The sequence below is a fragment of the Eucyclogobius newberryi genome, unplaced genomic scaffold (assembly GCF_026437365.1).
Source record: "Eucyclogobius newberryi isolate DKJ021-1_F unplaced genomic scaffold, fEucNew1.0.hap1 SCAF_10, whole genome shotgun sequence".
NCBI lineage: Eukaryota > Metazoa > Chordata > Actinopteri > Gobiiformes > Gobiidae > Eucyclogobius > Eucyclogobius newberryi.
Genome location: NW_027315724.1, coordinates 34,047,459 through 34,063,821, shown reverse-complemented (window position 1 = coordinate 34,063,821; position 16,363 = coordinate 34,047,459). Strand labels below are relative to the sequence as shown.

Genomic DNA, 16,363 nt, shown 5'->3' with positions numbered 1-16,363 from the left:
AATGTGTCATTTTGTTTTCTCCTTAAATGTAAAATAAAATAAAATAAAAAAATCTGATGAAAGTACAAATGGAAACTGAAAAAAATGGATATCGTAGTATTTATTTTAATATCATTTACTTGCTCAATCCAATGGTGTGTCCAAATGTTATGATATTTTCCAAAATTCAATATGACAGAATTTAACATACGTCTGCTGTGCTCACACACTTATAAAAGGCTCTAAACACTTTAATTAGCCCTAAAACAACCGGGGCACCAAACCTGCTCACTAACATAGAAGTACAATTCATACAGTTCCCTGAAACTCAAATTACTAACGAGAAAAGTGAAGTTTATCATATTAAATCATCTAATCATAGCCCTTTTAATTCACGTGTCCATGACGGCTGCTTCCTCTCTGCATTATTCATGTGGTGTCAGCCTCTCGCACAAACACAAGGGCACAACGACTTTGGGGTCAGACGATACGAGGGAAAAGAAACTGTGGCAGCGCTTACTTTCGCATTACATTTGACTCAAAGCGTGTTCCTGTAAACGAGCTGGAAAAAGAGCCGTCTGCTCCGCTCGGCTGTTTTCTGATGATGGACGAGAGCATTTTTAAGCCGTTCTAAAGCCGTGCACAGGAATACACAAATACACATGTGAATACTAACGATGTGAATACTAACGATGTGAATACTAACGATGTGCCAAGGGGTCTGTGAAAGCTCCGAACAAGTTTACAAGATTAACAACTCCAGATGCCGAAGAAAATGTACCCGAGAGCATAATAACAATACAAATAATGCATAATATGTAACATTTAACAATTATTCATGACCAAACATTAACAAAAGACTTAATTTTCTCTCATTCCATCCTATATTACTATTTATGTGACTTCAGCTTTATGAAAACTTACTAAATTATTTAAGTTATAATAATGAGCCGCATAAAAAAAAGTACTTGAATTATACATTCCATTTAAATGATGTATTTATGGTGTATTTATTATATTGTTACATGAAGTAAGCCTATTTTTATTTCATTCATTTTTCAAATTCTATCTTTTTTATCCTATAGCAGATTTAAATTGTCTTTCTTTTTGACTTATATAGGTCGTTTTATCATTGTTCATTGTTTTAGCCCCGAATCACCAAATCAAGTTCCTATGTGAGTGAATTCTGTTCATTAGCAATGGCATTAACCTTTTCTGACTCTGAATAAACACAATTATTGACTAAACATGTTTTTCACTTGCATCCATCTAAGACTGTAAACACTTGTGCCGTTTGATTGACACGAGCTTGAATCATACTGTCTGTTCAGCCCGACAGGATGCGGTGACATTTGAAAGGCCTTTTGAGTGGCAGAGTGTGAAAGCGCCGTACCGTTTTGGGGCAGTGAACGTAGCGGGCCAAGCTGATGATCAGGTCGTGTGTGATGGGGTCCACCAGGTTCCTGAAGCTGGCGTATCGGTACAAAACATCGTCCAGAGAAGTCGACTCCATCCCCAGGTCCTGCGCAGAAACACACGATAAAGGTCGATGTGTACCCATATCGCAGTGACTTTGGGCCGTAGGCGGGGCACGCTCTGGGCAGGGGCCAGCTCGTGACGCAGGGTCAACGCAGGGACGTAGACACAGGCAAACATTCACCCAGAGAGCTCATGTGATAAGATAAGATGATCCTTTATTGCCCACACATGGGGAAATTTTATTGTTGCAACACAGTAGATACAGAAGGAAAGGACAGATTATAGGAAGTAAAAAACTCTTATTAACAAAACTCCTTTCCTATCTTAATAGGGAATGGAGGGGGGAAATAAAATAAAATAGATAAATGAAATAAAAAGATAAAGATAACAATTAAAATAAGATAATAATAAAATAATAATAATAAAAAAATAAAGTAAAAATAGCTAGCATAAGACTAAATAATACTAATAGTAAGTAAGTAAACAAAATAAAACACTCTTATTTACGTCAGTTGCATGCACATGAATATGGCCTTAATTGCTTCTGAGTACGACATGAATATGACGATATTGCACATGGTTAATTCAGTATTGCACATGAATATGACGATATTGCACATGGTTAATTCAGTATTGCACATGGATATGACAGTATTGCACATGGTTAATTCAGTAATGCACATGAATATGACGATATTGCACATGGTTAATTCAGTATTGCACATGAATATGACGGTATTGCACATGGTTAATTCAGTATTGCACATGGATATGCCGATATTGCACATGGTTAATTCAGTATTGCACATGACTATGACGATATTGCACATGGTTAATTCAGTATTACAAATGAATATGACGATATTGCACATGGTTAATTCAGTATTGCACGTGTTCGGGGCTAGCAGTGTTTGTTAGACTGGTACAATTCTGGTGATGCTGGTCTATTGTCTATATATATATATATATAAGCATAATCCATCGCTGCTGGAATGCCTCAAGCTTTGTGTTTTCAAGCTCTCAATGACTCATCTTATGTAGCCTCTGGTTGATCCATTCAAGTGCACGGAACATTTGGTGCGGAACAGCTCTCATTTATCAATTCTAACAGATGATAATACACAGTTATCAAAAACAATATTGCTTTAATATCGTAAAATGTCGTTGTGATTGGCTGTAACTCCTCTGAGAGTCCCTCGTCTTCCAGAACAATTTCCAGGTCATAGTTGTATTACAGAGCTCACCTGCTGCGCTATAAGGTTATAAGTTATAGGTTATATCCATTACCTGGAATTGCATTCGTGTAATATCAATTTGGCTTAAGCCAGGTTATACTGTCTGGAGAAAACCGCCTCTGCTCCGGACGAACGCTTCTTTATCTGTCGCCCTTCGAGAAAACTGCTGTTGTGATTTCAGGCGTTATTAAAAAAAAAGGAATTAAATTGAAAATATACTCCAGAGGTCATCAACAATTTGTCACCATCTGGGTCAAATTTAATACAAATCTCACAGGGCTTTTTATAATCAAAAAGCAAATACAAAGTTATGTGTTGTCTTGTTTTAAGATTGAATATAAAATGCATTCTTATAATACACTGAGGAGGATATGAAACGTTTCTTATTGTTGCACAACATTTAACTCTTTTCACACCAAATGTTTTTTTTATAGTCAACTAATTCATGTTTTGTCAAAAATATCAAACAATCAATGAGCAACACTCAAAGTGACCAAAGTGGTTCACAATAAAAATCCAGGCAATATAAAAGCAAAAAACGATGTAAAAACAAACAAATAAATGTGTTTTGGAGTGTTGGATTTAAGAAGTTTAAAGTCTGTGATGGAGCATGTCGGGGGACAGTTTGTTCCAGAGTCTGGGCCCAGAGACGGCTCGATCCCCCAGTGTTTGAGCTCCGGGGACTTTAGAGCCCAGCTTGGGTTTGGAGCAGACAGAAGCTCGGCCAGATAAGGAGGTGCCAGGCCATTTAGAGCTTTTAAAACCAAAAGTCAAATGTTTAAATCGACTCTAAAAGTAACAGGAAGCCAATGAAGTGCAAAAGGAACCGGGGTGATGTGTTGACGTCTGGGTGTGTTGTTAGAAAAGCGCCGCAGCGTTCTGTACGAGCTGAAAGGCGGCTGAGGGCGACTGGGAGACATAAAGTGCAATGGACTACAAGCGATCCAAATTTGACAGAACAGAATCAACAAATACAATTTACTGTAATTTTCCCTAACCACCTAAAATATGTCGATCATTCGGGCTGAAAAACAAAATATATGGTTAAAAAAGTGTTGTTAAAATGGCCGCAGGAGACGACAAATGCCACTGTTCTGGAGACAGACCTGGACGAGCTCACAAAGAAGCACTTCAAGAAGCCGATCAATGCTACAGTTAAAGTCGAAGGACAAACATGCCTGGCCCAAGCTAAAAAAGAAGCACTTAAACCTCTTGAATACACCTTAACACGCTGATAAATGCTGCAAGTCTCAGGAAAAACATGCCTGGCCCGAGCTCAGGAGCAGTCAAGGCCACGGACTCCCCTGGCACCACGACAGCTCACGGTTTGTGGACTTCAGCCAATTGGATTAAGACCAATCCATTAATCTCATACGGCCGCGTCCTGCAGAGTCCTCCAGGAAGCGACGTAGCAAGAGAGCATCAGGTACAGCTGCGAATCACAAAGGGTTGAATAGAGAAGAAGGTTGTATTGACAATCTCTGGTTTAGAAATGAGCAGGAGGTCAGGGTTCTATGGAGGGATTCGCTGCTTAACCGTCAGATTGCACGTTTGTTGACCTGGTTTTGGTTCAGAACTAGTCGGCACACATAAAGGACATTTTTTAGTTGTTTTTTTCTTCCTTTTGTTGCTTCAGAAAGACGTGATTGTTGCTTCAGTTGTTGAAAAGAGTTTGGCATTTGAAGATTGCGTTCAAAACAGTCAAATCTCCCATAGAGTTACAGCATATTCAAGGGTTTCAACGTCATGTTTATAGGTATTTGACGACTTTTTCTTACTCAAAAGTATATATTTTAGTCTGAAATGTTGATTGAAACAAGTATAGAGTCGGTATAGAGTGAGAGGACAGTTTAATTAACCTTTTCACTTGTGCCGTTTGGCTGTTTACGAGCTCTTCTTAATCATTTCGAAAGCTTTTTCCAGTGCCACGCCGATTCTAACGTTTTGTGTAATAAGCGTACGTATGGATATGTATTTTAGTCAGGGCAAGAATAGCTTCAGTCAACTACAACCTTACTCAAGATTACACAGTGAACCATTAAAACAAGGTGTAAACTATGGTCCAAAGCAGAGCGAGACTTCTCAATGCGAATGAACAAGCAGCAAAACATTATTAAACAGAGCAAAAAGCAAACGCAATGCAGAAGTTTAGTTTTAAAAATAGATTCTAGCCAATAATATAAGAGTACAAATAGCAGTAAAGATGATAATGTTCCAAAGAAGGAAGAATGTAACACATAATGTAACAATTAACCCAGTGGATGACCCAGTTCTTTGGTCTAATATCTCTGTCCATGTACACTTAATGGAAATGGCTCTCATTGTAGTTTAGTTTATTTATGCTTTATATAACCTCCATAGAGCAGAAGACTGCGGCTATTTGGAGGTATTTTATCCGTCTAGAAATATCTAAATCAATGACTTTCTCTGAATTATAATCGTTATTGCTCGTTATTGCTGATTAGATGTTAAAGAAGCAATCATAAATCACCTTTTCTCTAAAACCCGTAACAAGGTAAAAAATGTAGGAGTAATTATGGACTCAGACATGAATTTCAACCGCTACATCAATTCAATAACATCAGTAGCTTTCCTCCATCTAGTCCATCCATATAGTCCTTGTTTAGTCCTGCTTTAGTCCTGGTTTAGTCCTGGTTTAGTCCAGGTTTAGTCCAGGTTTAGTCCAGGTTTAGTCCTGGTATAGTCCTGGTATAGTCCCGGTTTAGTCCCGGTGATGATGTAATGTGTGACTTCTACATCCGGTTGTGAGTCTGGATTTAACAAATGATTGTAATCGATTCTGTTCTCGACTAATTAATTCCTCTGAGTTATAGTATTCCTCCTGTTGCGAAAGGTCACCCGTTTCCCCCGTTGCCATGGTTTTACCGGGTATATTAATACAGCACATTCATGTTTGCACAGCTTTAATATTCCATGAATGAGCAGTGTTTAATTTCATGATTTCACACCTCCATCTCGCACATGCCACAGCTTCACGCTTCAGCATCTGGTTCTTCCACGTCGCTTCAAACACTTGGTGCTGCGCAATTAAAACTATTTTAATCAAGATCCAGATGCAGATATTTCTCATTTTTTATGATAATCTTTCAACTTTTTTTTTTCACAGCCAATCTGTCAGTAAAAGTACACGGTTTGGAGCAGAGTTTAGACTTTTGAGGAGGTGATTTGACTGTTTCCTTGTGTTAAATGGCATTGATTAAAAGTCTTTAGTGTGTATGTAAAATAAATGAATACTGAAAGGCATTTTTATCTGTTTTAATAAGACGACGAAAAAAAGTCAAATCGAAAATGGAGAAAAAAAAGCATGGCAATTGTTTTGATCATGTGTAAAACCTATATAATATAAATAATCTGCTGAAGGAGAAGAAGAGAGCCTTCAGGTCAGGGAACAAGGAGGGGCTGAGGACTGTGCAGAAGGAGCTGAGGAGGAAGATCAGGCAGGCTGAGGCCGGCTACAAGAGGAGGATGGAGGAGCAGCTGCAGAAAAAGAACATTCAGGGAGTGTGGAGGAGCCTGAAAACCATCTCGGGCATCAAAATCCCCCCTGCCCAGACAGAGGGGGAGTGATTTAAATGCTCACTTCTTGAGGTTTGATCGGTCACCCGCTGCATGCTCCCTCTTCCACAGCTGGACAATGCCCTGCATCTGTTCCTCTTCGCTTATCTGCCCCGGACCATCAGCTCCCCACTTCGCCTGGACTCACCCATCCCCCCAGCACACGGTCCCCCTGCCAACCACTGACTGTCACAGCAGCACAGGTGAGGAGTGAGCTGAAGGGGATTAAAGTGAGGAAGGCAGCAGGACCTGACGGCATCAGCCCCAGGCTCCTTAAGTCCTGCGCAGATGAACTGTGTGGAGTTATGGAGCATGTCTTCAACATGAGCCTGAAGCTGAGGGTGGTACCACAGGTCTGGAAGACCTCCTGTCTGGTACCTGTGCCTAAGACACCGCGCCCCAAAGACCTCAACAGCTTCAGGCCAGTGGCTCTCACGTCCCACCTGATGAAGACACTGGAGCGGCTAGTCCTGGACCACCTCCGCTCCACCGTGAGCTCAGCCATGGACCCGCTGCAGTTTGCATATTGGCCTGGCATCGGAGTGGAGGACGCCGTCATCTCCCTGCTGCACCGCTCTCTCTCTCACCTGGAAAAGCCTGCAGCTCTGTGAGGATTCTGTTCTTCGATCTTTCCAGCGCCTTCAACACCATCCAGCCGCTGCTCCTGAGGGACAAGCTGGAGACGGCTGGTGTGGAGTATGACCTGGCAGAGCGGATCCTGGACTACCTCACAGACCGACCCCAGTTTGTGAGAGCCCGGAACTGTGTGTCTGACACTCGGACCTGCAGTGTGGGGGCGCCCCAGAGCACTGTCCTCACGCCCTTTCTCTTCACCCTTTACACTGCAGACTTCAGACACGACACGGACAGCTGTGTCCTGCAGAAGTTCTCTGACGACTCTGCCATCATCGGACTCATCACGGACGACGATGACGCGGAGTACAGGGGACTGGCGCAGGACTTTGTGTACTGGTGTCAGCGGAACCACCTCCACATCAACGCGGGGAAGACCAAGGAGATGGTGGTGGATTTCCGCAGACGCCACCCCACTGCCCCCTCACCAGTGAACATCCAGGGACGGGACATTGAGAGAGTGGACTCATACAAGTACCTGGGTGTTCATCTGAACCACAAACTGGACTGGACTCATAACACAGACGCACTGTACAGGAAGAGCCAGAGTCGGCTCTACCTCCTGAGGAGACTCAGGTCTTTTGGAGTGACAGGGCCACTCCTGAAGACCTTCTACGACTCTGTGGTGGCATCAGCTCCTGTAGGTGTGGCCTGCTGGAGCAGCAGCATCACAGAGAGGGAGAGGAGGAAGCTGGACAGAAGTCCAGCTCCGTCCTGGGCTGTGCTCTGGACTCGGTGCACGAGGTGGGGGATAGGAGAGTCCTGGCTAGATTCACATCTATGCTGGACCATGAGTGTCGCCCCCTGCAGGACACTCTCTCTGCTCTGGAGAGCAGCTTCAGTGAGAGACTGATCCACCCTCGCTGTGTGAAGGAAAGGTTCCGTAGGTCTTTCCTTCCTGCTGCTGTCAGACTTTATAACAAAAACTGTTAGTACTGAACACTCGCAATACTGACCTAACCTAATACTGATGTGCAATTCTGTCATATGTGCAATTACTGTGAAACTCATGTGCAACCTATGTGCTGTCGTGACACATATTCATGTGCAATTACTGTCGCGATCACATGCAATGGTATTTATTTATTTATTTATTTGTCTATGGGAGTTTTTATTTATTTATAGGAGATCTTCTACTGAAAGTGTTTTTCAGACTTCCTATAAGTGATCTGTTCTTCTGTATCTACCTCTGTATCTACCTGCGTTGCACCAATGAAATTTCCCCATGTGGGACAATAAAGGAATATCTTATTCACCATGTGCTCTCTGTTATTATTTTAAATTGCATTTCAGGATGAAATGTCTGTTCTTGGTCTTGTTTTTTATTAAATAAAATGCAACTTATATTCCAGTGCAACTTATATATGTTTTTTTCTTCTCTATTATGCCTTTTTTGGCTGGTGTGACCTATACTCCGGTGCAAATTATAGTCCGAAAAATACTGTTAAATAATTGTTTTGTGCTTCAAAATGTATTTCGCTGTATAAATAAATAAAATGCAATGAAAAAATTAAAACAAAAAGCGTTGTTTTTAAATGATTGTGGCATCGGCGAGCCTCCTCCTTCGCACTGAAATTCAAGTTTGAAGATTGAGTATGCAACTCGCTGTTAAATCACCCTTACCCTTTTCTGTTGAATGCACAGATTAATAACCATTTGACAACTAAAAACGACCTCCAGTCGCATCCCTAACTGAGAGCAATGGACCCTTACAATCAGCTTTTGTGATTATTCAACCGTATAATTCCATTTTAGGACAAAAATACAGGACGACACGATGTAAAACGGAACACTGCACATCCACAGACCCTTTAGATTAAACCCAAGCTACATCTCGTGTGTTGGTAAAATGAAGCAGAGAGACGGGGAAGCAGACAGACAGGTATGACTCACCGAGGGCTCGGCGTGGCCCTTTGTCTGCGGCGGGAGCGGCGATAACGACGCTTTCAATGAACCTCTTTAATCAGCCGCCGTGATACAGACATACTCAGATGTGTGGTCGATTAATCTGACCGGCAGTGCTATTATTTGTCAACTAATTATGATTTTAATGGGATTATGAACGGGTTTGTATGGACCACGGCGGGAAGGTGAAGGCATGAATGGACTTAGACAAATATGCAATTGACTTTTCAGGTTTTGTTAGCCGTTATGGGTAGATTTTTTAAAATACATTGTACTTTTATTGTACTGTTTGATAGTGTTTTGCTTACTTTGCCCACTGCGAGTGGCAAAAGCTTTAACATTAAATGAATTGAATCTTCAGATATGATTTTGTTTGTCTAACTTTACCAGAAATTGGATTTAGTTCATCAGTCAGTGTTTTGTATCTTACAGTTAAATCAGCGTCAAATTATAATTTCCGACCCGAAACTTGCTTTTTCCCGAGTGATTTCTTGGAGCACGACTTTGATGATAATGAATGTTGCGTGAGTGTGAAAAGCAGAGCCAAAAATTGTACTTAGCTTCTGCTTCTCCTTTAGATGTTTTCTCTGCTCAATGCCAATGATCTGACCCTTCTCAAACACACTGACATCTGTTCCATGACCACGGGATTCGTCTTCCCACACGGTTGTTGCAGAAATGAGTTGGGTTTATCCAGTAGGAGGCTCGTACCTACTGTATTTGCTTAGTTGTATCCAGGTGGCGACTTTAGGTTTTTATTACTCAAGTAGAAGTACACAGTAATGGTCCAACAAATACTCAAGTAAGAGTAAAACAGTATTTGGAGGAACTACAACTCGAGTAAGAGTTATTGAAAGAGTAATTGGAAGGACAAAACCTTAATAAACGCATAAAATCCATGTTCTTTTAAAAAGGCTAGACCACATAAACCGTACTGTTATACTGACAAATTAAATACTACACAGGTAGGAGTAAAAGTACACAGTCCGAAAAGTACAATTGGCACCAAACTGACGTACAAATGAAGAGCATAACTTGCAATATAATTTGATTTGTTAAATTCTCTGGACAAATGAAACTGCTTTAATGCCTGAGATATCTAGAATGACACAAAAACAATGAGCAAAGAACGTTTATTTTATCATTTCAAGTAAAAAAAACCAAAGCTTTCAAAATACAAAATAGCACTAAAGAAAGAGGTGGTCTCAGAGTGGAATATACATGACCAGAGGAAATGAAAATGCATGATCCTTTCCCTCGGAACACACAAACCGCACACGGATATAAACAGCGTGTCCTCTCTGCTCATTATCAAGTGCCCACGCTAATTAGACCCGGCCCACATAAAAGAGCCGCTCCGGAAGCCGAGTCCAGCGGAAGATCTGAGGCGAGTCCAGGTCGTGTTTGTGTTTAGTCCTGGTTTACTCCTGGTTTAGTCCTGGTTTAGTCCTGGTTTAGTCCTGGTTTAGTCCTGACGCAGAATCCGGTTCAAGCACACAGCCGGTCGAATCCTGGAGGAGTTTGTGTCTAGTCCAGGTCCGGCTTAGGTCGAGCCCAAGTCCAGTCCAGGTCCAGTCCAGGTCCAGTCCAAGTCCAGGTCCAGCCCAGGTCCAGCCCAAGTCCAGTCCAGGTCCAGCCCAGGTCCAGCCCAAGTCCAGGTCCACTCCAGGTCCAGTCCAGGTCCAGCCCAGGTCCAGCTCAGGTCCAAGTCCAGGTCCAGTCCAGGTCCAGTCCAGTCCAGGTCCACTCCAGGTCCAGTCCAGGTCCAGCCCAAGTCCAGTCCAGGTCCAGCCCAGGTCCAGCTCAGGTCCAAGTCCAGGTCCAGTCCAGATCCAGTCCAGGTCCAGTCCAGGTCCAGGTCCAGCCCAGGTCCAGTCCAGGTCCAGCCCAGGTCCAGTCCAGGTCCAGCTCAGGTCCAAGTCCAGCACAGGTCCAATGCATTATATATAGAGTCCTGGAACTGATTAAGTCCAGGTCTAGTCCAGGTCTAGTCCAGGTCTAGTCCAGGTCTAGTCCAGGTCTAGTCCAGGTCTAGTCCAGGTCTAGTCCAGGTCTAGTCCAGGTCTAGTTGAGAGGAAATGGTAGCGGTCTCAGAGGATTCAACATTGACCTTTAATAAAGATCATGTGTCTGTGATTCTGGGCTTTTATCATGGATTTCAATTAAAGCATCAGTGAAAATGCACCAGGCCTAAAGCTTAAGCGCCGCTCGCCTCATTTCAAAACACATGTGAAGAAATAATGAAAACAGCTCACTACACTCGGTGAAATACATTTATCTTCTATTTAAATTCATGTTATATTCCCACAATAGTCAGTTCAGTAGTTGGTACTCAGACTGGCAAAAAGTTAATTGCAAAGAAAGCAATTAACAAATCAAGTGTTATTTTGTGTATAAAAAGCTAGTGCATGTTCGGAAAAGCATTGATTTATTTTATTAGTTCATATGTTCTTTTCTATTTAAAAGGTTTTGGAGCGTAAACCGTGTACCTGGTTGTTATTATCATGTTGTGCTCTTTGGCCAACTGTTAAAGATTTAAGACTTAAAGTGGTTTATAAATGAAGTTAGTGTGGTAAGTATGTTTAACGCTATGTCAAAGTGCCCATTCACACAGAGATACAAACTGTTGGAAAAATGGTGTCAATAAGGAGGCAAACCACTATCACGTCTTCTGGGAATGTCAGAAGTTTTGGCCTGAACTTAAGGACGCTCTGCAGACGGGTTTTGTCATTGCCGTTCCACTCCATTTTGGATCTATGTACTCGGGCCTGAAATCTCCTGCCGTGGTCACAGTGGATGGATACTTTTGGAATGTGCTTTTGGACTCGTCTGGACTTTTATCTTACATTGAATTTGCCGTGAAATTTGTATCTGTTGAGGTTTGTTTGATGTCTACTTTTTTTTTGCTCTCTGGTCGTGCTGTGTTCTGTTATGTTCTTTGACCTATGTTTATTCTTCTTTACAAATGAGAATATATATATATGTACATATATATATATATATATATATATATATATATATATAAAGTATGGTATGCACCTCTAAACTGTGCTGTGTTACAACGATAAGATAAGATAACCTTTATTTGTCCAGAACACAGAATAGGTACAGAAGTATAATAAATCTCTTATAAAAAACCTCTTATACTCTTAATAAAAAATAACACTCTTATTTACAGCTGTTCCATGGACAGAAAATATTGCACCAGGATGATTGGCCTTATCTTACAGTATTGCACATGATTATGACAGTATTGCACATGATTGTGACAGTATTGCACATGATTATGACAGTATTGCACATGATTGTGACAGTATTGCACATGAGTGTGACAGTATTGCACATGAGTGTGACAGTATTGCACATGAGTGTGACAGTATTGCACATGAGTGTGAAGCACGATTCTGACACATTTTCAGGGCTAACAGATCAGCGCTAACGTTATTGACATTATTTACATTACCCTGTTCATCTGCATGTTTTAAGTGCTTTTCCCCAACACCACAAACACTCCCGGACGCGGGAGTAGAACCGCCAACCCGGGTGAACATCTTCACCGACTGAGCCACACATTTATTAACAATTTAGCGCGAGACAGCACTTTGTGGCGATAGCAACCAGAATAGCATGTGCTTCAGGTCTATAACGTGCAGACACTCCACTCGATGGTGTCTCATCGGGAGCCCCGCTCTCTTTACCGTAATGGGCTTCATGGATTTAGAAAATAAGAAAAAAGGTTAAACGCAGAGAGCGGCGCCGTATGAAAAGAGTCTGATTGGGCTCGTGATTGAGCCGATCGCAGGCACAGGATTGATGCTGCAGCCGGCTCCGACTCACGAGCGGTGGAAGCGTCGTTACACTAGAGGGATATGCAGACGTACGGGTTCATTTGTACTTTCATTATTGCAGTAGTAAAGGACAAGCTGGAGTAGCGACACGTATTGTTGACCACGGCAGATGAAAAATTGTCCGTGTTTCACTTTTTCCTCTGCTTAAATGAAATTATAGTACAGTAGAAAAGGGTAGGGTGGTCAAAAGTATCAAAAGTCAGATACTAATTGATACTAAAACTAGCATAAAGTAGTATAAATATTTTTAAAAGTCACGTACACAGGACAAAATCTGACATTTTGTGGAAAGTTTTAAAATGTTCTTGAGCTTTATCAGAACTAGTGTAAAACCGCGACGCTTAATAGAGAAATTTCTACTATTTTGTGCTGAAAATGTCAGTATTTTGTCTAAAAAAAGAGCATTTTGAGAGAATTTGAAGAGTATAGAAAATCGTGCATATTCTTAAGTATTGAAATCAAGTATCGTGACAACACAAATGTGAGGAGCGCGAGTTAGTTTAGCGTAAGAGGAGGATCGTTAGATTAGAGAGTTAGTTCGAGTTTTATCCAGCGGGCCCTCGAACATTTTATTCATTTATTCCTTTTAGTCCCCCTTCTGATAAAAGGAAAAGATCCAGCTGCTCGGCATGTTGAGCTCAAAAAGAAAGATGTAACGCTCACATGAACCATTCTGGGATGAATCAAAGTCAGGGAAGAATACATAAATTACCATAAAATTCAAACAATGTAATAATCCTTTTTTATGGACTTTGGTTGGACTTTTTAAAACTTTATTACAAGTGCCTGAGTCTTATGTTTAGAGGAATTAGCTTCAGTTTGTAAAGAGGAATTGTCAAACCACAACAAAGACCCAAACTAGTGTCACTGAGACCGTCCTCAAAACACAGTCTTTACTCACTCAGAATGTAATTGTCCTGTTTCCAGCTCGTTTCCACTTCTATGGCAAAACCAGAGTCTCAGCTTCACAAAGAGTCCCTCCTTTTATCCAGGAGCAGCTTCAGCTTGAGAACTAAACCTGAACTAGAAGAGAACTAAACCTGAACTAGAAGAGAACTAAACCTGGACTAGAAGAGAACTAAACCTGGACTAGAACAGAACTAAACCTGGACTAGAACAGAACTAAACCTGGACTAGAACAGAACTAAACCTGGACTAGAAGAGAACTAAACCTGAACTAGAACAGAACTAAACCTGGACTAGAAGAGAACTAAACCTGGACTAGAAGAGAACTAAACCTGAACTAGAAGAGAACTAAACCTGGACTAGAAGAGAACTAAACCTGGACTAGAACAGAACTAAACCTGAACTAGAACAGAACTAAACCTGGACTAGAACAGAACTAAACCTGGACTAGAACAGAACTAAACCTGGACTAGAAGAGAACTAAAACTGGGCTAGAAGAGAACTAAACCTGGACTAGAACAGAACTAAACCTGGACTAGAAGAGAACTAAACCTGGACTAGAACAGAACTAAACCTGGACTAGAACAGAACTAATCCTGGACTAGAACAGAACTAAACCTGGACTAGAACAGAACTAAACCTGGACTAGAAGAGAACTAAACCTGGACTAGAACAGAACTAAACCTGGACTAGAACAGAACTAAACCTGGACTAGAACAGAACTAAACCTGGACTAGAACAGAACTAAACCTGGACTAGAACAGAACCAAACCTGGACTAGAACAGAACTAAACCTGGACTAGAAGAGAACTAAACCTGGACTAGAACAGAACCAAAACTGGACTAGAAAAGAACTAAACCTGGACTAGAAGAGAACTAAACCTGGACTAGAAGAGAACTAAACCTGGACTAGAACAGAACTAAACCTGGACTAGAAGAGAACTAAACCTGGACTAGAACAGAACTAAACCTGGACTAGAACAGAACTAAACCTGGACTAGAACAGAACTAAACCTGGACTAGAACAGAACTAAACCTGGACTAGAAGAAAACTAAACCTGGACTAGAAGAGAACTAAACCTGGACTAGAAGAGAACTAAACCTGGACTAGAACAGAACTAAACCTGGACTAGAACAGAACTAAACCTGGACTAGAACAGAACTAAACCTGGACTAGAAGAGAACTAAACCTGAACTAGAAGAGAACTAAACCTGAACTAGAAGAGAACTAAACCTGGACTAGAAGAGAACTAAACCTGGACTAGAACAGAACTAAACCTGGACTAGAACAGAACTAAACCTGGACTAGAACAGAACTAAACCTGGACTAGAAGAGAACTAAACCTGAACTAGAACAGAACTAAACCTGGACTAGAAGAGAACTAAACCTGGACTAGAAGAGAACTAAACCTGAACTAGAAGAGAACTAAACCTGGACTAGAAGAGAACTAAACCTGGACTAGAACAGAACTAAACCTGAACTAGAACAGAACTAAACCTGGACTAGAACAGAACTAAACCTGGACTAGAACAGAACTAAACCTGGACTAGAAGAGAACTAAAACTGGGCTAGAAGAGAACTAAACCTGGACTAGAACAGAACTAAACCTGGACTAGAAGAGAACTAAACCTGGACTAGAACAGAACTAAACCTGGACTAGAACAGAACTAAACCTGGACTAGAACAGAACTAAACCTGGACTAGAACAGAACTAAACCTGGACTAGAAGAGAACTAAACCTGGACTAGAACAGAACTAAACCTGGACTAGAACAGAACTAAACCTGGACTAGAACAGAACTAAACCTGGACTAGAACAGAACTAAACCTGGACTAGAACAGAACCAAACCTGGACTAGAACAGAACTAAACCTGGACTAGAAGAGAACTAAACCTGGACTAGAACAGAACCAAAACTGGACTAGAAAAGAACTAAACCTGGACTAGAAGAGAACTAAACCTGGACTAGAAGAGAACTAAACCTGGACTAGAACAGAACTAAACCTGGACTAGAAGAGAACTAAACCTGGACTAGAACAGAACTAAACCTGGACTAGAACAGAACTAAACCTGGACTAGAACAGAACTAAACCTGGACTAGAACAGAACTAAACCTGGACTAGAAGAAAACTAAACCTGGACTAGAAGAGAACTAAACCTGGACTAGAAGAGAACTAAACCTGGACTAGAACAGAACTAAACCTGGACTAGAACAGAACTAAACCTGGACTAGAACAGAACTAAACCTGGACTAGAAGAGAACTAAACCTGGACTAGAAGAGAACTAAACCTGGACTAGAACAGAACTAAACCTGGACTAGAACAGAACTAAACCTGGACTAGAAGAGAACTAAACCTGAACTAGAACAGAACTAAACCTGGACTAGAAGAGAACTAAACCTGGACTAGAACAGAACTAAACCTGGACTAGAAGAGAACTAAACCTGAACTAGAACAGAACTAAACCTGAACTAGAAGAGAACTAAACCTGGACTAGAACAGAACTAAACCTGGACTAGAACAGAACTAAACCTGGACTAGAAGAGAACTAAACCTGGACTAGAACAGAACTAAACCTGGACTAGAAGAGAACTAAACCTGGACTAGAACAGAACTAAACCTGGACTAGAACAGAACTAAACCTGGACTAGAAGAGAACTAAACCTGGACTAGAAGAGAACTAAACCTGGACTAGAAGAGAACTAAACCTGGACTAGAACAGAACTAAACCTGGACTAGAAGAGAACTAAACCTGGACTAGAACAGAACTAAACCTGGACTAGAACAGAACTAAACCTGGAC

General features: G+C 41.3%; 1 protein-coding gene across 1 annotated transcript in view; it reads right to left on the bottom strand.

Annotated features, from left to right (window-relative positions):
• The window catches only part of lrrc75a (leucine rich repeat containing 75A), a 100,810-nt gene that overhangs the window by 63,917 nt on the left and 20,530 nt on the right, over positions 1 to 16,363 (bottom strand). Inside the window, exon 3 of the mRNA XM_072455538.1 lies at positions 1,373 to 1,501. Within this exon, the coding sequence (XP_072311639.1) occupies positions 1,373 to 1,501 (129 nt within the window). The remainder of the gene's footprint in view (positions 1 to 1,372; positions 1,502 to 16,363) is intronic.